Below are 20,698 nucleotides of genomic sequence, written 5' to 3' on the forward strand. Positions count from 1 at the left end.
TGTGCAGTTTACAAAGATTGAAAACAATATCCCATGACACGATTAAAAACCTATAATATGCTGCCAAATGCCTGGGAGTAGAGGAATGGCTTAACCAGGCACTGAAAAGATAACAATGTTGCCTCCAGGTAGGCCTTGTGGGGAGTAATTTTTTTTCCGGGGGGAGGACAAGTAGTGATGGCAGCAGTGATGGGCAAGCCCCCCCCCCCAGCAGCCTGGCATGGGTGAGTTCGCCCATCCCTACAATTCTCCAATCAAAAGTGTGTACAGAAATCCATGTGATGGGGAAAACTATGTTCACAAATGCATTATATTAGGATATTGCTTGCAACAACAACAAAGAGTATATATTTGGCAAAAATGCACACAGAACTCCATGTATTAAGAGAAATGTGCACTCAAAATGGGGGAATGAGCAACTGGGAAGAACCTAAATTGACAGATTTGTTCATCCTACCTAGAATCCACTAGTTTGGGAAATGCTGAGTACAGAGGTGGCCATTTACACATAGTGAGATGGAGTTGAAAAGGCCTTGCCGTCATTACCTCCTTTATATTAAAGTTGATGAAAAACAAATAGTTTTCCATGTTCCACAGTTCCCTAAGCGGAGAAAAGTTCTCAGTGCAGAGCTTGTCCAGGTTTGCTTCCTTTTGGAAGGAGAGATGACTGGAAACCTAAGATGTTGCTCTAATATTTATTTACAAATCTACACTATGAGCATTGGAGGAGAGCTTAACACTCCTGAGAAGACACAACTTGATTCTGAGAGGGCAGCACTTAGTAGGGATGTGCTCCGCTTCTAATCGGACCGTAGAAGCAGGAGCGGAGCGGGGGGCTTCGCCTGCCCTTAAGGCAGAGGCGAAGAGGATTGGGGGGCCAGCGGAGCGTGGCGAAGAGGATCGAGGTGAAGGCGGATCCTTCGCCTCGATCCGGAGCTCCGCCGGAAAGGTAAGTGGGGTTTACCGGGCCCTGCTGCTGTCCCCCCGCCCTCCTCTTCCTTACCTGCCTCCGTCCGCGGTCCGTCAGCGTCTTCAATTGAGCCTGTGGTTCCAGAAGGAAGTCTGGGCCGCTTGCGGCCCAGACTTCCTGGTGGAACCGCGGGCCCAATTGAAGATGGCGACGGACCGTAGACGGAGGCAGGTAAGCTCCCCCTCTCCCTTGGTCCCTTACCGGGCTCTGCCGCCGTCACCGCATGGGCGGCGATGGCGGCAGGGCCCGGTAACCCCCCCTACGGGGGGGGAACGGAGCTCCGATCCGGATTCGGAGGTCCGAGCAGAGCGGAGTGGGCACAGGCGGAGTGGGGGCGGGGCGGAGCGGCCCGATCTGAAAATGGCGGATCTGAAAGTGAAGCAGAGTGGGGGGTCCGTGCACACCCCTAGCACTTAGTGGTCTGAAGTTGCTGTTACTAGGAGTGTTCACCCTAACCACAAATGATACGGAGAAGTTGCATCTTTCCTCATCTATACCTTTAAAGCCAAGCTGTCTAACTGCAGTCTACCGGACAGTCCACAGACAAGTGGCACATGGATTTCTGCTCTTCCACCCTATTGCCATTTGGACAAGATTGCTCATTAACCATGCTGATGACCTCTTGGACTTAGCTGTAACTTTCCTGACCTGCAGTATACAGTCTAGCTAATTTCCTGTTATGATGGTTACAGATAATTCTCAAGTATTCTGAAGAATTGATGCGGTTGAGTTTCCTTCAACTTCCATTTCTGAGAAGCCTCCATTTTTAAAAAAATATGTTTGAGCAATTTCCTCTTTTGATGTCAAGGGTAACTCTGTTTGACTTTCATGGCAGTTTTTCACTTGCAAATAAATAACGTTTGATGGCATTCTGATTACAGTTTCCAACAGCAATTACATCTCATAATTGGTTTTGGGTGTCTTTGAGGATTAGCTCCAAGGTAGCCTCTCCTCTGGGCAGTTCCACAATCTACCGTTCTAGTTCAGTCATTTAGGAGGCAATCCTATGCATGTTTAAGCAGGAATGATGCATGGATACAGTTACATGTTCTCCTATTTCCATGCCATTGCTGGATGAATCCTCTCCAGAGGATGATCTAAAACTTCTAGAGTCAACAGTGCCAAGGAGATGCCCATGTCAGGGGACCAAGAGGAACATGGGTCCTTGGGGTAGTGTGATCATATGGAAAGGTGGACAGAGCTCCTGTAACTTTAACAGTTGTACAGAAAAGGGATTTTCAGCAAGTGCCATTTGTATGCATGTAGCACCTGGTGAAATTCTCTCCTCATCACAATATCACTATACCTTAGTACAGCTAGTGATGAAATAGCAAAGAGGGTAGAGATCCTGCACATTTAACCATTGTGATGAAGAGTTTGTGGCTCATGGCAAACCACCAGTCACTAAATATTTGCCAGATGGTGGTGGAAGAGAAGTAAAGATTATGGGATCCAAGATGGTGTTTAAGGTAGTGCGGAAGAAAGTTTCCAGGAAAGTCCCGTCCCCCCCCCGAATGTAGCCCACAATGTGGGAGATATTGTAGGGAGCAAAAGCAATGGTAAAATTCGGTATAGTGACCACAGCCAGGCCCATTGCCCATTGCTTATTATGGGGTTTGATGTTGGGCATGGAGAAGGGTGATGGTGAAAGGAAGGCAGAAGAAGACAATGAAGGCTTCCAATTGGAAAGGGAGGAGGAGGTGAAACTGGCTGTCAGAGAAGTTTTAGTAGCATACGTAGTTGTCCTTGGGTTTATGCCTGTTCCTGACATGGTATTCAACAGCATAGATGATGATCGTACACTAGGAACAGGCCAGCAACCAGAAGAAGAGGCTGGCCTGTGGTTTAGTTTGTGCTTGACAGGATAAGCGATGGACAAGTAGCGCTCCACACTGACCCCCATGAGGAAGAGGGTGCTGAGATAGAGGCTGCTGTTGGAGGAGAACATGGTCAAGGACAGTGCTGTGGCTATTCCTAATTGGTTAGCCACAGAAGTCAATATCTAAGCTACCCCTCACCCCACTCAGTGGCTTCCAAATACGGAGATATTTAATTTACACACACGCAGAGAGAGAGAGAGAGAGAGAGAGAGAGAGAGAGAGAGGGAGAGAGGGAGGGAGGGAGGGAAGGATAATTCTGGAGACATTAGAAGCTCCAATTGGGCATGTCTCCACTCTGATATTAATCGATGAGTTTGCAAGTTGCCAATCTCTGCTCTGGAAGATCGATTGCTCCATGGACGTTGGCGGTTACCAGATAATTCTGGGGTGGAGTGCACAGCCCTATTCAACACAACACATAGTGCTGAAAGGGAATGGAGGTACATGGGATCTTACGCACATTGCCTACTAATCACTTTTTAATCAGCCTATTAATCTCTTTGCTAGCAGATAATTATAGTATAGCTCAGAAACCTTAACCGCTGTCAACCCACAATCAGGAAGTGGTATTTGTAGTGCAATTTGAGGCTTGCAAAGCATTTAGCTCAGCTCATGCCTCTCCTTTCATTCCTCTTCTGCAGCCAGTCCAAGTATTCACCAAAAAAATGGCATTTATTTACAGTAATTTTTCACACTTTGCCCAAGGAACACTCTTTCCCCATATCAGCAAAAGCCATGCACTGATAAGCAGTAATGATTGTGGTGCTTGTTCCCACCATTTGAGTAAGCAATGATTAACCCTCCATAAGGATGAAACATCCTTACTCCCCTGTTGCAATCAGGACTATTTCACTGAAGTTAACTTAGGCCTGAGTAATATGTTGACCACCAAGCCAATCCCAGCCACCTACAGAAACCTGCCAGGTCCTTGACATTCTGTTCCTGACAGAGTGGCCATGTGTCCTCTGTCATGACTGTTCCCTTTGGGTCTCCTTTTTAGTTCTGTCTATTGAAGTATCCCAACTATGGACCCAGTCGGCATAGTGCTCCTCACTGGTTCTGAGTTTCACTGAGGCCTTTGCTAGACCAGGCTATATCCCGGGCTGATACCCAGGATTGCCCTGTGCATCCAGATGACGCACAGGGGATCCCGGGCACAGGGAGGGATCAACCTTCCCTGGCCCCGGGATATAGCCTACCCCTTTAATCCCAATTTTTCCTGTGGTCTTGGGCTGACCCCAAGACTGCGAGTGTGTAGCCCGTTCCGTGGCTTTTCCCAGCTCCATGCAATTACTTGGGCATAGCCTGGAGAAGCCGCACACGGGGTGCAGCGCTCCCCAGGAGAGCTACACCCATCGGGGGTAGGGTGGGGGGGAGCAGGGAAATCAAATTATTTTTTTTATAAAACCCTTACCTGAGCACACAAGCGTTCGTGCGCATCGCCCCTTTATAATTGAAAAAAAAAACAGCAGACATGATGGGTCGGAAATTTTGGGTTCAGTTTATAAATCACTCAAAAATGCCCCAATTGCAACTCCAAATATGACTGCATGTTCTTTGATGATATTTGCACATTCCTGAACTTGCATTAGCAGAACGCAGAACTTTGAAAAATGCCTGACTTCTGAAAAATGCATGACTTTTGAAAAATGCACATGTTTCCTGTTCGAACAAACCAAAAGCAGTTGAAAACTAGAATGGGAGCAAGCTAAACCAAGCTTTGAGGTAAATGTAAGGGAATTTCAGTGCGCTTGAACATCACTGGATCTGCCATCCCTAAGTCCACTGCCAATCATCCCCTGCAATTGAGAGCCCAAGGTGAGTGTTGGGATGGTTGCCAACTAACAAAAATAAATCTTCTGGACTTCTCTCATGCTTTAAACGGCAGCAGCTTCATTGGAAGAATGCAGCCTATTTTCATTTTCAGAGTGGAGATGGTGACACAGTTAGATTCTAGGTTCTGGACTTAATGGTCTTAAAAGCTTCCTTTAGTTGGTCATGTCTAGGGAAAACTCCAAGTTTTTGTTGGGGCAACAGAATATTGGGGGGGGGGGGGCCTTTGGAACCACTTTTTAACACAACCCTTCCATTTTTTAGAAGTCCTAGTTTTGAGGGTGGTGGGAGGATCCACATTCACTTGGGTCAACAAGGCCTTGGACTTCTTCTTGATAAGGAAGTTCCCCAGTTGCTGTGGAATATGGGTGGGAGGGTGCTGTCACACTATATCCTGCCTTGTTGGTCCCTGGCCGATAGCTGGTTGGCCACTGTGTGAACAGAGTGCTGGACTAGATGGACCCTTGGTCTGATCCAGCATGGCTCTTCTTATGTTCTTAACATTTAATGTTTCTCTGTGTTATTGGGTGCATGCCTAGAGAGCTTCAGCTATGGAGTGGTATATAAATATAATAAATGAACGAATAGAGGTAAATTAGAGCCTAATCTTCACCAAGCAGGATATTGCACTATAGAAGTGGTATGAAAGCAGTATATCAAAGGCAGGAGCCACACTACTGCTTTATAGTGGTATTGAAGTGCACTGACAACAGTTGGGGCCCATTGACACATACCATATGCCACTTTCATACCGTTTTCATAGTGCAATATCCTGCTTGGTGTAGATTAGGCCTAGGTGGCCCAATTGGAATTTAATGTGAACTATTCCTGCATCCTCCTAGATAATATCTCAGAATCTTCTGAAACTTGCAGGGTTTCCTAGGAAATGTGGAAAGTGCTCTCTAAAGATGGAAAGTTTGCAAAACTCACATATTTGATGCTTCTAAAAAACAAAAAAACAAAACAAAAAACCATGAAAGGACTTCAATGAGTCTAAAGTTCTCACACTGAAAGCCTCAAGGGGTTCATTTCTCTGAATTTTCAAATTTGTGATTTCGAAGTTTGTATGGGAAAATTTGAACATTTGACAGATTTCATGTATCTGAAAATATTTCACTCAGATGTGCTTTAGGTACTGCATCTCTCTGCTTCTTGCAGAGTCCTCACTACACACATGTTTATCAATTTAGATTTCTCTCAGTTTCTCATTTTTCCAGCCTTAAGTTCAGTCCATCCCAAATATGTTGCCTGTTCCAAACTCTGGAAAGCAAACTTTTAATAATGTGTTAGTTTTAAATGTTTTAATTAGTTATATGTATTTTATGGTGTTTGCATGTGTGTTGTACTCCGCCTTGATCCAGAGGGAGAGGCGGGTAACAAATAAATAAATAAATAAATAAATTATTATTATTATCATCACCATCATCATTATCATCTCCATGAAGATGCGTAAGCATTTTTTATGCACATTTCTCCTAAGACTTGCATTTGTCTATACATTTTTAAACTTACAATACACATTTTATGCAAGCAGTATTGTTAATATAATAGAAACACAAACATTATTTTCTCTCATATGCATATTTTTTCCATACACCGTTGGTTGGATAACACCACTGCAAAATTTGGAAAAATGCAAAATTCCAAGGTTTCATAATGCGACAGAAGGCAAGTTTGTATTAAATGTGAACTGAATGTATTTCTCCCCACTGTCATGTCTAACCCTCCTGCCCCTGTTTTGGGAGAAGATGTTTCAGGTAATCAGTCAGAATCAGATTCAGAACTAGAAGATGCAGCGCCAGACACCAGCCAGCCTGTACCAATGGGGGACGAAGCTCTCACGGGCGATTCCCCAGCTGGGAGTCAGCCCTCTCCAGAGCTTATCGCCTCAAGGCCAAATCCTACACACTCAGTGGGAAGTGAGATTTCTTCCGGAGCTGAGCGTCCCGACAAGCTAGCTGATGCTAGGGTCTGCCAGAAGCTCAAACGCATGGGGCAGAAGGAAGGTGTGAGAAAGTTGGTTCAATTACACCAGAACCTGCTTCCGTACCGGGCTCCCTGAAGTTATGGACATTTGGGAAGTGGCTTCCTATTCTTCTTGAGCAGACAATTGTCTTTCTTAGTTTGCATAGTTTTGCCTAGGGGTACGTTTCCAAGAGGTTAGACTCTCTTCAGGTAGAAGAGAATTTGTCGCTTAATAAAAGCTTTGTGGATTACTTAGCAAGCCTCATCATTTGCCTCCCATCGAAAGCAGGAGTTTTCTGAGAAGCATGACGTTCACTTTCTACTCTGATGTTTCAGATCTTTGCTGGGTGGTAAAAATAGTGGAGAGGCAAGCCGGAATGGATCTGCCAGCTCCTGCTTCTTCCTCATTGTCTTCAGGGACCCTGCAGCAAGGCGAAGAGCATCGTAACAGAACAACCTGGAGATTGTGGCACAGACCAAACCAGAAGTTGGCAAAGGTTTTTCGGATGGTGGAAGAAGATAAGAAGAAGATGATGGGATCTAAGGTGGTGTTGAGGGAAGCGAGGAAGAAAGTCTCCACTCTCCAGGAAGGGCTTTCATTCTGAAAAAAGCCCACAATGTGAGAGATATTATAGGGAGCAAAGACAATGGCAAAAATAAGTGTAGTGGCCACAGCCAGGCCTACGGCCCGTTGCTTCTTATGGGGATGGATGTTGGGCATGGAAGTCACGATGCGGATAATGTTGATATAGCAGAAAGCAGTGATGATGAAAGGGAGGCAGAAGAGAACAAGGCATAGTTCTAGCCGGAAAGGGAGGAGGATGGCAAGCTGGCGGTCGGAGAAATGTACATAACACGTGGAGTTGTCCTGAAGTTTCCTCTGGGTCCGATCACTGTATTCTACAACGTAGACGATGCTGGCACAGTGGGAACAGGCCAGCAACCAGAAGAAGAGGCTGGCCACTTTGGCATAGGTTGGCCTGTGGTTTAGCTTGTGCTTGACAGGGTGAGCAATGCACAGGTAGCGTTCTACGCTGACCCCCATGAGGAAGAGGGTGCTGAGGTAGATGCTGCTGTAGAAAAAGAAATTGGCCAGGGGGCAAAGGAAGGCAGGAAGAGGCCAGGTGTTGTCGAAGGCAGCTTCCACCATTTTGAAGGGCAGAAAGAGCAAAAGGAAAAGGTCAGAGATGGTCAGGTTGAGCAAGATGATGTCTATGGGGACTGCCTTCTGGCGCACTTTCCTCAGGAACGCGTAACAGGCCAGGATATTACAAGGGAGGCCAGTCAGGAAGAAAGCGAGGTAGAAGGCAAGGACAATGTTTTTATGAGCCATCCTCTCAGCATCTGGAAGAGAAGACAGAGATGGTAAGATCTGAAAGGTGCCATCATTGGGCAGTGTATGGCAGTGTAACATTAAGAACATAAGAAGAGCCCTGCTAGATCTGATCAAGCGTTCATCTAGTCCAGCACTATGTTCACACAGCGGCCAACCAGCTGTCGACCAAGGAACCATAAGCTGGTCATGGTGCAACAGCAACCCCCCCCCCATGATCCCCAGCAACTGGTGCACACAGGCTTACTGCTTCGAATATTGGAGATAGCATACAACCATCAGGGCTAGTAGCCATTGATAGCCTTCTCCTCAGGAATTTATCCAACCCCCCCTTTTAAAGCCATCCAAATTGGTGGCCATCACTGCATCTTCTGGCAGTGATTTAACTATGCGCTGTTCATGGGATGACCCCATTGGGTTGTAGCATTTTGAGATAGGGAGAAAAATGTCTCCCTGTCCACATTCTCCACACTGTGCATCATTTTGTACACCACATTAGGGATTCCCTGACCCAACAGTACACCAAATTATGCTCTTTGACAATGGGACACCACGTGGTTCTTCGTGGGAGTTCTCCATTGTTCATATTTCTTTCCAAACATCCCAGTTAGGCACCCAGTGCTCTCATTCTCGGGAATTTTGCCCACCCTGCATGAGTGGTCCTCACCCATTCCTAGAAGCTGCTTGAGCTTCTTGGGAAGCCCCCTAGAGGACTTCAGCAAGACTCCCTTCCTTGGGGCTTTCAGCTGCCTAAAGACTGCCTGAAAGTGGGTAGAGGCATTTTTTATTTGCTTTATTGTTCTTAAAAGTCCTTTTAACAACATCAACAACAATGAGAAGAAGACAATGAATAGAACAACAACATTTCCTCACTCAGCTTCCAGGCACTCAGCAGTTTGGATGTTGGAGAAATCTGCAAAGGAACCAAATGAGTTCTGATTTTTATGAACCTGCCCGATGGCTTCCACAGAGGACCAGCTTCTCCCCCATCAGGTGGATTCTGCAGACTTACAGATTTTTATTTTTATTTTACCTTTGGGAATTTTCTGCAAATTTCATCATAGGAATACATACATAAACAGACAAACCCAGCCAAAAGTGCACAATTAGCTAAAGCACAAAAATGCATATTTGCGCATTTTCACATGTGTGAATTTGTGCAAATTCCACAAAACACAGCTAGAACAGAATTTACACAATCCATTCATCCTTACTCAGCAGTCATCAGAATTGAAAAGCCCCAAGCCAGAACATCCAAGGATGTGAGAGGAATCTGTCCAGGAAATAGCCCCCTTCGCCCACAAATGCAAGCTGAGCCATGCAGGCAGTGGGGATCTATTGGGTCCAGAAAGGACTGGATCTGGAAATGATGGACATACCTAAGAACTTTCTGATTAAGTCCTCTAGGAGGTTTTCCAAGAATCTCCAGCAGCCAAAGAAGCTGCAAGGACAAAATGGGGGAAACGTAAAAGAAAGAGCACGCACCCCCCACCCACCTGCCACCTCCTTACAGTAAGTTAAGCCTTGAAGTCCTGGACCCTGAGACATTTCTCTGACATTCTCAACATCCCCCAATGAAAGAGGCAGAAAAACAACTGACGCTTCCTTGGGGAAATGAAGAGGACAGGTGGGGTTTTGGCACAGCACTAGAACTTAAGGCACCATCCTATGCATGATTAAACAGGGGGAACATGGCTTGCTGAGGAGTGCTGGGAGTTGTAGGACTCTTTTTGTCTAAACATAAAATGGAGATGGGGAGGATTATGCATGCCACCTTGGGTTCCTCGGAGGAAAACAAAGGTGGGCTATAAACGCAATAAACAAACAAATAAACATGCATAGGATTGCAGCCTTAAGCCCTTTGACAGCATCTTTCAGAAAAGGAATGAACTTTGCCTAACAACCTCTGCGCAATTTATTTATTCATTTATTTCATCCTTTCCTGCTATTAGAAATATCAATTAATTCATAATAGGTTGCATTCATGAACTTCATTGTGACTCTTTTATCTATTATATGCATTCTTTTTAAGGGATTATCAATCTTGCTAGCGTTATAAAACAAATCTTACTTGCGTTCTAGTTGATGAACCTGCCACTGTGTCTGAGCTCAAGGAGGGGAAGGATCACAACCTTTCAGAGATGGTCCAATGGCCATTCTGAAGCTGGCTTTTCAAAAGCAGATAAGTGCATTCACATGCAATGTAAGAACACTGAAGCATCTGTCTGTTACACACAGGGACTAAGCAGTGGAAAGGATGTGGAACTGTGGTCTACTAAACCACAGTCTAAAGACCCGGGGTTTTTCTTGGAAATGTATCAGTGGTTCCTCAAAGATCAGTTTATTGTGGACAGACATCAGTGCGTCCACCACTTCCAATCATTATTATTATTATTATTATTATTATTATTATTATTATTATTTATTTATTTATATAGCACCATCAATGTACATGGTGCTGTACAGAGTAAAACAGTAAATAGCAAGACTCTGCCACATAGGCTTACAATCTAATCCCGTGCAATGAAGTGTGCCAGAGAAGAGTTGAGAGCCATTGTGGTGCAGTGGTTAGAGTGTCGGACTGGGAATTAGGAGATCTGGGTTCTACTCCTCATTCAGCCATGAAGTTCACTGGGTGACTTTGGGTCAGTCACTGACTCTCAGCCTAACCTACCTCACAGGGTTGTTGTGAGGATGAAATAGAGAGGAGGAGGACTGTGTGAGCTGCTTTCAGTTCCTTGCAAGAGGGAAAAGATGGGATAAAAATGTAATAAGAGATGATCATAAAATCCATTATCTATTACCTACTAACTGATAATAGATAATAGATGATTGATTATATTATTGCTGATTAACTCAAAAGAAACATGGCTGGTAGGGTACTGCTACACCATGTCCTGTCCCTGGTCGATGGCTGGTTGGCCACTGTGTGAACAGAGTGCTTGACTAGATGGACCCTCGGTCTGATACAGCAGGGCTCCTCTGATGTTCTTATGTTCTCAAAAAGGCCTTTAAAAGGGAACAAATTGGACAAATTCATAGGGTTAAGGCTACCAATGGCTACTAAGGCCATAGCTAGACCTAAGGTTTATCCCAGGATCATCCCGGGTTCATCCCTGCCTGTGTGCTGGATGCCCTATGTGGCACTTAGATAAACAGGTTTGACCCCAGGACAATCCTGGGATAAACCTTAGGTCTAGCTACAGCCTAAGTCATGACGGGAGAGGACTTTTCTGCATGTCTTGCTTGCTGCCTTCCCAGAGGCATCCAACTGGCCACTGATCTAATCCAGGAGGCTGGATTAGATCAGGGGATTTGAAATACTTGCAACCTAAGGGCCGAGTTCCATTTTGAGCCACATTCCAGCAGAGGGCAGAAGCAAAAGCAAAATGGGGCACGTCAAAGGCAAATGGAGCAAAATACCTCAAACACATCAGCATTTCTGTCACAACCTAAGCTGTAGGAGAGGCATTTCAATCTTTTAGAATGGAGAAAAAACTTCACAAAAGCTGGGTGAACCACCAAGTGATAGGGCTGGGAGAAGGGATCATGGCTTTCTGGATTTGACCCTCAGGCCTAAGGTTCTCCACGCAAGGATAAATTGGACCTTTTGGTGTGTTCCAGCCGGGTTCTTCTTACATTCTCATTTCCTCTGACTGCACCTTTCAGAAAAAGAGACAAATTCTGCCCTCTGTGATTTTCAGCCATTTCATACTGTCAGTATTTTCATTGAATTCCTATGGAGTCCCATGAATTGATTTAAAATTGTGATTTTTCAGTTTACAATAAGCATTCGTTAATCTATTTTTAAAATTATTTTATTTTAAGGATTATCCATTCTGGTAGCATTGTTTAATCTTCCTTGTTTTTGAGTAGGTGAACCACTGTGCCTGATCTCAAGCAGGGGAAGAAGCACAACTTTGAAAAGTGATCCAGCTGCCACTCTGAAGCCAGTCTCCCAAAATCAAGCCAATAAGCATATAGAATCATAGAATACTAGAGTTGGAAGGGTCCTATAAGGCCATCAAGTCCAACCCCCTGCTCAATGCAGGAATCCACCCTAAAGCATACCTGACAGGTGGTTGTCCAGCAATTTGCATCCAGTGCAAGAAAACTGAAGTATCTGTCAGGCATTCTTCTTTTGCATTTTGGAGGAAGTGGGTATCCCTTAAATAGGTAAAGGAAATGAAATGCATTACCAGTGACCAGTGACCTAGAAATCACTTGCAGGATGTAAAAAACAAGAACATTTTGAGGACCCTACAAAGGAGCCAAGGTCTTGCAAACTTTAATACAGACCTGTTTCCATCAATTTCAAATTCATTTCCCCATTCCTCCTCAGCTTCATTTCAGAATAGTCAATATTAAAAAATACAGCTGAAATAACCTTTCCAATGATTTACAAAGGGGAAATTACTCCCTCCATCACCATGATCTGTACATCAGTCAGTTGCCAGATCAGCTGAGTGCATAGTGTGCATCAACCAGACCAGCCAACTGAACAAATATCTATTTATGCATTCCTTGATTGCTGATGGCCTGAGTTGGCTGTAGCAGACTTTTAGTGAAGGGGTTAACCAAGAAGCAAGGTAATGAAGCAGGCAAATGTTCAAGCACACAGGTTTCAGTCCAATAGGGTTCAGGCTAAGGCAGGAGTGGTTCAGATAGCAGGCAAAGATTGAAACACAGGCAAGCAGTCAGATACATGGGATCAGGGTAAGGCAGGAGTGGTCAAGATAGCACAGTCAGGTACATTACAATCATATACATTACACAGGCAATTGGATACATTACACAGTCCAGAAGAAGAGTCAAGAAGGTGTCCAAGAGTCACTAGCACAGAGCATCAATCAGAGGGCAAAGTCTGGGAGGTAAGGTCGAAGGTACTGGAACTCGAAGAAAAGCATTGTTTCCAGCACTGGCTAGGCAGATACTGAAGGCTTTTAACACCAGAGCCTGCTGAGCCCCACCCATGGCTTAGTTGTAGTACATTAGAGCTTCCTGGTCAGAGAACTACTCATGAGGATTCACTTTCTCCTGAGGAGTCCATCCTTGCAAGTGAGGACGCAGACAAGCTGGAGCATGTTCAGAGAAGGGCAACCAGGATGATCAAGGGTCTGGAAACAATGTCCTATGAAGAGAGACTGAAACAACTGGGCATGTTTAGCCTGGAGAAGAGAAGATTGAGGAGAGACATGATAGCACTCTTCAAATACTTGAAAGGGCCAGGATTTCTTCTCGATCCTCCCAGAGTGCAGGACACAGAACAATGGGCTCAAGTTACAGGAAGCCAGATTCCGGCTGGATATCAGGAAAAACTGCCTGATGGTTAGAGCAGTACGACAATGGAACCAATGACCTAGGGAGGTTGTGGGCTCCCCCCACACTAGAGGCATTCAAGAGGCAGCTGGACAACCATCTGTCAGGGATGCTTTAGGGTGGATTCCTGAATAAAGAAGGAGGTTGGACTTGATGGCATTATAGCCCCCTTCCAACTCTACTATTCTATGATAGATCTTTCAACCTCAGTCTCACCTCTCTCTCTCTCTCTCTCTCTCTCTCTCACACACACACACACACACACACACACACACACACGCACATCTGTAATGTCCCATTTCCTCATGAGCTTGCTTTTTTTTAAGAAAAAGAGAGAGAGAGAGTTTCCATTGTTGTAAGCCAACCACAGAGCTTTAGCTATCGGGCAGTATAGACATGCTTATTTATTTATTTATTACATTTCTATACTGCCCAATAGCCGGAGCTCTCTGGGCGGTTCACAAAAATTGAAAAGTCATGAGGCTTTCCCCTTGTGAACTCTAGCTTCACTTAGTGCTGTGCCCAAATAAATAAATAATCTTTAAAAAAAAAGAACAAAAAAAACCCCACCCAACATTCTCATTCAATTTGAGAAAAAATAGGTTGCTTTTGCAATGAAATTCAAAGGGGAAGAAATTTTTGGACAAATCCTCATGGACTGGATGCTTGTGCTTACCTTACTTATGAGGTGACGAAGGAGTCTGTGTAAGTACCAGTGTGGTGTAGTGGTTGGATTGGGAGCTGGGAGATCCAGGTTCTAGTCCCCGCTCAGCCATGGGAAGCCACTGGGTGACTTTGGGCCAGTCACAGACTGTCAGCCCAAACTACCTCACAGGGTTGTTGTTGTCGTGAGGATAAAATGGAGAGGAGTAGTATTATGTATGCCGCCTTGGGTTCTTTGGATGAAAAAAAGGTGGGCTATAAATGCAATTATATAATAATAATAATAATAATAATAATAATAATAATAATAATAATAATAATAATAATAATGTGTCCTGTGTTTCAATGTACAAACTTCTCTCCAGCAGCCTGTACCCTCCTAGGCTTCACCCACTTCAGTTAAAACCCTGGGGAAGGCATTGTGAGGTCAATCCTTCCAAAGGGTTTTTTCAAACGAGGAAACATGGGGAACCACAGGAAACATGGGCGTGGTGGAGATATGTGTGATAGGAAGAAGAAGAAGAAGAAGAAGAAGAAGAAGAAGAAGAAGAAGAAGAAGAAGAAGACAACAGCCTCAACCAACCTGCAGTGATTAAGTAAACTCCAAACAGGGCATTGAATCCTGAAGAATGACAACTAAAACTGAGCCAAATATTCTCAGGAGACATTTTCCTAAGAACAGTTCTGAGATTTTTCTTTTCTTGTACCCCAGTAAATTTTTCTTCACCAGTGTGTGTATGCGTGTGGTGGCTGCATTTGAAATTGGGTGGGATTGCCCCCCCCCCAATTTATTGGCCCACAAATAGATTGGAGAATTTTGAGAGGTCATTTCCACATAACCTTAGCTCCACTACACCACTACTCATTCAGATTTGTGAGCTCTCTCTTGTCTGCCAGTCATCTGCTGCTCCTCCACCTCTCACCATCCCACCCTGTGACATCAGAGGCATTTTATCAGGTTGCTCTCAGGAACTCTGCCTGGCTGACCTGCCCTCCCCTCCCAGCCAGCTTCCAGCCTTAGCGATAGCATTCTTGCTCATTTGCTCAGCTGTGCGGTGGACACCCAAAGCCTTGGCATTTGCCACGCGATCGTCTCCAGAGGTTGTCCCCTTCCTTCCCCCTGCTTGCGCAAGATCCAGGTATGAGGATGAATCCTGCCTAGTCACAAAGGAAGTCTTGATCAGCACACACTGATAAATTATAAGGTACCGAACATGTCCTAAGCACAGTACAGGCATTAAAAAAGACAAGACAGTTGTTGCCTGTAGGAACACAATTTTACAGAAATCTCAGGTTCTTTTTTGGTCCAGAATGTAGAGAACTTTGTGAATGTTGGCTGATCCTTATCAAAACTGAACTGAAACAAATTTCTCCCTCTGCCTCCCCTCCTTGAGGCCTCCCTGGGAATAAGCTGCACTTTGTAACCAGCTTCAATTAGGCCAAATGAAGAAAGGATGTTTACTGCGCTGGAGACTCTCAGTAAACATATTGCTGGGGAAACGGCTGGAGCCGTACAGGAAGCGTAGCTCTTTGAGCAGATAGCACTTAGTGGCCGGGAAGTCACTCTCACAAGTCTTCAGCCTAACCGCAGGGTGGCTGAGGAGTGTCCCACATCCTCTGAGACAGCCATTTAGTGCGACATTTAGAGCTGGGGAGGAGTCAGCACTCCCTTTGGTAAGGGGACAGTAGGGCTGCCATCTTTGCTATTGTCTCAACTGTCCAATTGCCCCTCTCTGCTCGGATCTGCCATCAGAGCTGGTGATGTTCCTTTTCTTTTAGGACAGGGATGTCCAACCATTTTGGACCTGTGGGCATGTTGAGAAATTTGAAAAACTGCTGTGGGTGCCACCACAAGATGGCTCCCATAGAGGGTGTGGCAGCCATGGTAGCCTGAGCTAGTTAAAAAGTGTGTGTGTGTGTGTGTGTGTGTGTGTGTGTGTGTGTGTGTGAGAGAGAGAGAGAGAGAGAGAGAGAGAGAGAGAGAGAGAGAGAGAGAGAGAGAGGCCTTAGCTAGACCTAAGGTTTATCCCAGGATCGTCCCTGCCTGCTCCCGGGATCCCCTGTGTGTCATTTAGATGCTAAATAAATAAAATAATAATAATAATAATAATAATAATAATAATAATAATAATAATAATAATAGGGATGACCCCGGGATGACCGCGGGATAATCTTTAGGTCTAGCTAAGGCCAGAGAGAGAAAGAGAGAGAAAGAGAGAGAGAGAGAGAGAGAGAGCAGGCTGGGAGGGAGAAGGAAATGGAAAGTATTGCTTGCTGGCCTGCCTAGTCTTCTTCTGCCCAAACAGATCTTTCTTCTTTGTTCTGTATCTCCTAGCCCCATGCCTACTTCTTCCTCTTCCACTCACCTCTATCTTGCTGATTATCTGCATTCCCAGCCTCTATTCTTACTATTTCTCCCCCACCTCTTTGCTTCACTGTTTTCCACCCTGTAGTTCTCTCTTTCTCTCCCCTCTACCCCTTTGCCTTGCTTTCTCTTCCTTCCTGCTGGCCAGGTTCAGGAACAGGAAGGAGTACCTGGTGCCCTAACATTTTCTTCTTCCAGTTTTTATTAAACATTTTTTTTAAGGGACCTGGAGAGCTTAACAGGCACTGCTGGCTGCCACATTGGAGACCCTGCTCTAGGGTTTGCAAAAACAACATCACCCCTTATCCTCTGGATCATTATTCTATGGGTTGGGGTGTGTACACAATCCCTACAGGATATAATAAAGGGATGTACCTTATTTTAGATTAAACTACTTGTCCATCTAGCGCAGTATTCTATATTCTTTCCCAGGGTGGTGCATACTACAACCTCTATAATAGCTGCCACTGGTTATGTAGGCTGGGACTGATGGGAGTTGTACTTCAAAACATCTGGAATCCACCAGTTTGAAGAAGGCTCCTTCATTTCCTATCTGATCCTATTATCTGGAGATGCTGGATATCGAACCTGGGACCTTCTGCATGTCAAATGGGTTCTCCACAATGGAGCTTGGGGCCATTTCTCTAAAGTAGTTGTGGTATTAAATGCTGGTACACATTTAGTGTGCATGTTCTTAAACCCTACAGCACCTGTTCTGGACTACAATTCCCAGCATTACTATCCTCCAAATGTTTGAGACAACAACTCCCAGGATTACTGACCATTATCCATGCTGGTTGGAGATGATGGGAGTTGAAGTCCAAAACATCTGGAGGATAACACCTTGGGACAAGCACCCTACAGGAACTATTTTCTGCTTAGGTTAAGCCCTGTATTGGAAAACTAAGTATACAAACATTATTTCTTAGGAAAGATTAAAGAAGAAAGTAATATAGGCACAGGTCTGGGAATGGATTGTGCTTTTTTAAAACTGTTAATTTCTTGTCATTCTCTGTTGTTGTTCTTCTTGTTCTTTGCCAGATTCTTTCTGGAAGCAAAACCAAGCGAAGTTCATAAAGCAGCAATGCGATCTCCAGCGAAAGATACCACAACCGGAGCTCAATGTGTATTTCCTACAGCCCCCGGACTAATAACGTCATCTTTTCTTCTCCCATCCTAATGCAATTTCACTCATGCATATCAGAATGAGACACACCTTGGAGATTTCCCCTGCCTCTTAAGCTGGTTTCATTTCTGTTCAAAACTTTTTTAAAAACCCATTTCCTTAAAGTATATATGATGCTAAATGGTTGTAAATAATTTATGCACATGTTGTTGTTGTTTAATATCAACCATAGGAGGGGCTGAGCAGCCTCCAGGGAGGGGTGTTTATCCCTTTCCCCCATATACTGAAGGCCAAGTACACGCCCCACCACCACCAATAAAAGCTTCTGCTATGGAAGGTTATAGCAGTTGGAAGGCAGAACATTTCCCCTGGAAAGTTGAAAAGCAGGGAAGGGGTCACCCAACCCAGCCCCAATACGTGCTGTGGTCTGGCTCCTGCCCCCTCTTCATAGCTGATGAAACATCTTTTAGAAGGGACGAGGGGGAGCTGCAACCCAATGTTGCGGTACCGCTTCTCAGGATCCCAGTCACTCCATTCTGCCTTCACACATGCAAACCCCCCTCCACAGTTTTCCATCCAACCCCCCATCAACCATCAGTCAGCATTCTATAACCTCTGAACATGATCGGTCCTCTTGGGGCTATGTTTCCCCACACACACACACAACTTTGAGGGGGGGGTGTTCCACCAGAGTGTGTGTGTGTGTGTGTGTGTTTGCAAACCTTGGTGTTCTTCAAGTTTACTAAACTTGATCTCCTGTTCATATGAGATTATGCCGTGCCTGATTTCCCCACCCCGGCAATCTGGCTTGGACGGGGGACGGCATTTGAGGGCAGGAAGGATGAGGAGCAGATGCTTCACGTGCACTGGCACGCGTGCAAAGTGAGGTGTAGGCAAGGCCTATGAAGGCAAGGCCTGCCAGCAACCCAGCCTCTATTGCTTTCCGGCTCTCACCCTCCCTCCCTATAACCTATCCCTATAGAGAGCCAGGGTGGTGTTAGAGAGCCAGTGTGGTGTAGTGGCTAAAGTGTTGGACTGGGAGTTGGGAGAACCAAGTTCTAGTCCCCACTCGGCAATGGAAACCCACTGGGTGACTTTGGGCCACTCATAGACTCTCAGCCCAACCTACCTCACAGGGTTGTTGTTTTGAGGATAACATGGAGAGGAGGAGGGTTATGTACGCCGCCTTGGGTTCCTTGGAGGAAAAAAGGTGGGCTATAAATGCGAAGAAGAATTTATACAACAAGAATTTATACAAGAATTTATACAATGTCTCCTTTTCTATACAACTGTTAAAGATACAGGAGCCCTGTCCCTTTTTTATTTTTTTTATTTATTACATTTTTATACTGCCCAATAGCCAAAGCTCTCTGGGTGGTTCACAAAAATTAAAACCATAATAAAACAACCAACAGGTGAAAAACACAAATACAAAATACAGTATAAAAAGCACAACCAGGATAAAACCACGCAGCAAAATTGATATAAGATTAAAATACAGAGTTAGAACAATAAAATTTAAATTTAAGTTAAAATTAAGTGTTAAAATACTGAGAGAATATAAAGGTCTTCAGCTGGCGACAAAAAGAGTACAGTGTAGGCGCCAGGTGGACCTCCCTGGGGAGCTCATTCCGCAGCTGGGGTGCCACAGCGGAGAAAGCCCTCCTCCTAGTAGCCACCTGCCTCACTTCCTTTGGCAGGGGCTCACAGAGAAGGGCCCCTGTAGATGATCTTAAGGTCCGGGCAGGTACATATGGGAGGAGGTGTTCCTTCAAATAACCTGGCCCCAAACCGTTTAGGGCTTTGAATATCAATACCAGCACTTTGAATCGGGCCCAGACCTGGACTGGCAGCCAATGAAGTTGTAAAAGGACTGGTGTAATGTGATCTCGCCGGCCAGTCCCTGTTAGTAAACAGGCTGCCCTGTTTTGTATCAGCTGAAGTTTCCAGACCATTTTCAAATGCAGCCCCACTTATAACACATTGCAGTAATCCAAACGAGAGGTTATCAGAGCATGGATCACTGTAGCTAGGCTATCTCTGTCCAGATAAGGGCGTAGTTGATATATCAACCTAAGCTGATAAAAGGTGCTCTTTGCCACTGAGTTCACCTGTGCCTCAAATGACAGTTCTGGATCCAAGAGCACCCCCAAACTACGGACCCGATTCTTTAGGGAGAGTGCAACCCCATCCAGGACAGGGCAAACATCACCTCGCCGGACAGATGAACCACCCGCTAACAGTACCTCCATCTTGTCTGAATTGAGTCTCAGTTTATTAGCCCTCATCCAGTCCATTACCGTGCCCAGGCACTGGTTCAGAACAGCCACTGCCTCACCTGGGTTTGATGAAAAGGAGAGGTAGAGCTGGGTATCATCCACATATTGGTGACACCTCAGTCCACATCTCCGGATAACCTCCCCCAGCAGCTTCATGTATATGTTAAACAGCATAGGGGATAAAATAGAGCCCTGTGGAACCCCATGGCTTAGGAGCCACGGCACAGAGCAATAATCCCCAGCACCACCTTCTGGAATTGGCCATCCAAGTAGGAGCGGAACCACTGCAACGCAGTACCTCCAACTCCCAGCTCAGACAACCTATCCAGAAGGATACCATGGTCGATGGTATCGAAAGCCGCTGAGAGGTCCAGGAGAACCAACAGGGTCACACTCCCCATCTCTCTCTCCCGGCAAAGGTCATCCCACAGGGCGACCAAGGCAGTTTCCGTTCCAAAACCAGGCCTGAAACCCGATTGGGTAGGGTGACATAGAGTCACCCTACCCAAATCCAGCCCCCTGTTGTCCCAAACCAGCCCTCCATGGTTTCCAGAAAGCCACGCCCCTTACTCTTGGCCACACCCCTTTCCCTCAATCACTGTTCATGTGGTGATTGATTTCCCACCTTTTAGGCAGTTTTATTTCCCCATTCTGAAACGTTGAAATATAGCCTCTCCCAAGGCTTAGTTACTGGCATTAAGAACTTTAAGCTGCAATACCAATGCTGGTATTTGGGTTATTTTGGCCCCACCCCTTTCACCTTTGCTCCGCCCACTATTGGAATGCAGGCCTTGAACAGCAGAGGGTTGTGACTCGGATGTTAGTGGGGTGGTGAATCCACTCTGTGTTTCAGCCAGAAGAGCCACTCAGAACCCTAAAGGAGCTCTCCAAGAGTTCTGATTGGTCCTGACTGAAACCTGGAGCAGATTCACCACCCCACTGTCATCAGAGCCACCAGCCTCCAC

General features: G+C 45.3%; 1 protein-coding gene and 1 pseudogene across 1 annotated transcript; both read right to left on the reverse strand.

The window, feature by feature from the left end:
* Positions 1-2,286: 2,286 nt before the first annotated feature.
* On the reverse strand, positions 2,287-2,918 carry LOC134408386 (free fatty acid receptor 2-like; annotated as a pseudogene).
* Positions 2,919-6,967: 4,049 nt separating this feature from the next.
* LOC134408387 (free fatty acid receptor 2-like) lies at positions 6,968-7,981 on the reverse strand. Its single transcript, XM_063140645.1, has one exon. It carries the CDS (start codon positions 7,979-7,981, stop codon positions 6,968-6,970), a length of 1,014 nt encoding a protein of 337 aa, XP_062996715.1.
* Between the last annotated feature and the right edge of the window lie 12,717 nt (positions 7,982-20,698).

The sequence above is a fragment of the Elgaria multicarinata genome, chromosome 13, assembly GCF_023053635.1.
Source record: "Elgaria multicarinata webbii isolate HBS135686 ecotype San Diego chromosome 13, rElgMul1.1.pri, whole genome shotgun sequence".
NCBI lineage: Eukaryota > Metazoa > Chordata > Lepidosauria > Squamata > Anguidae > Elgaria > Elgaria multicarinata.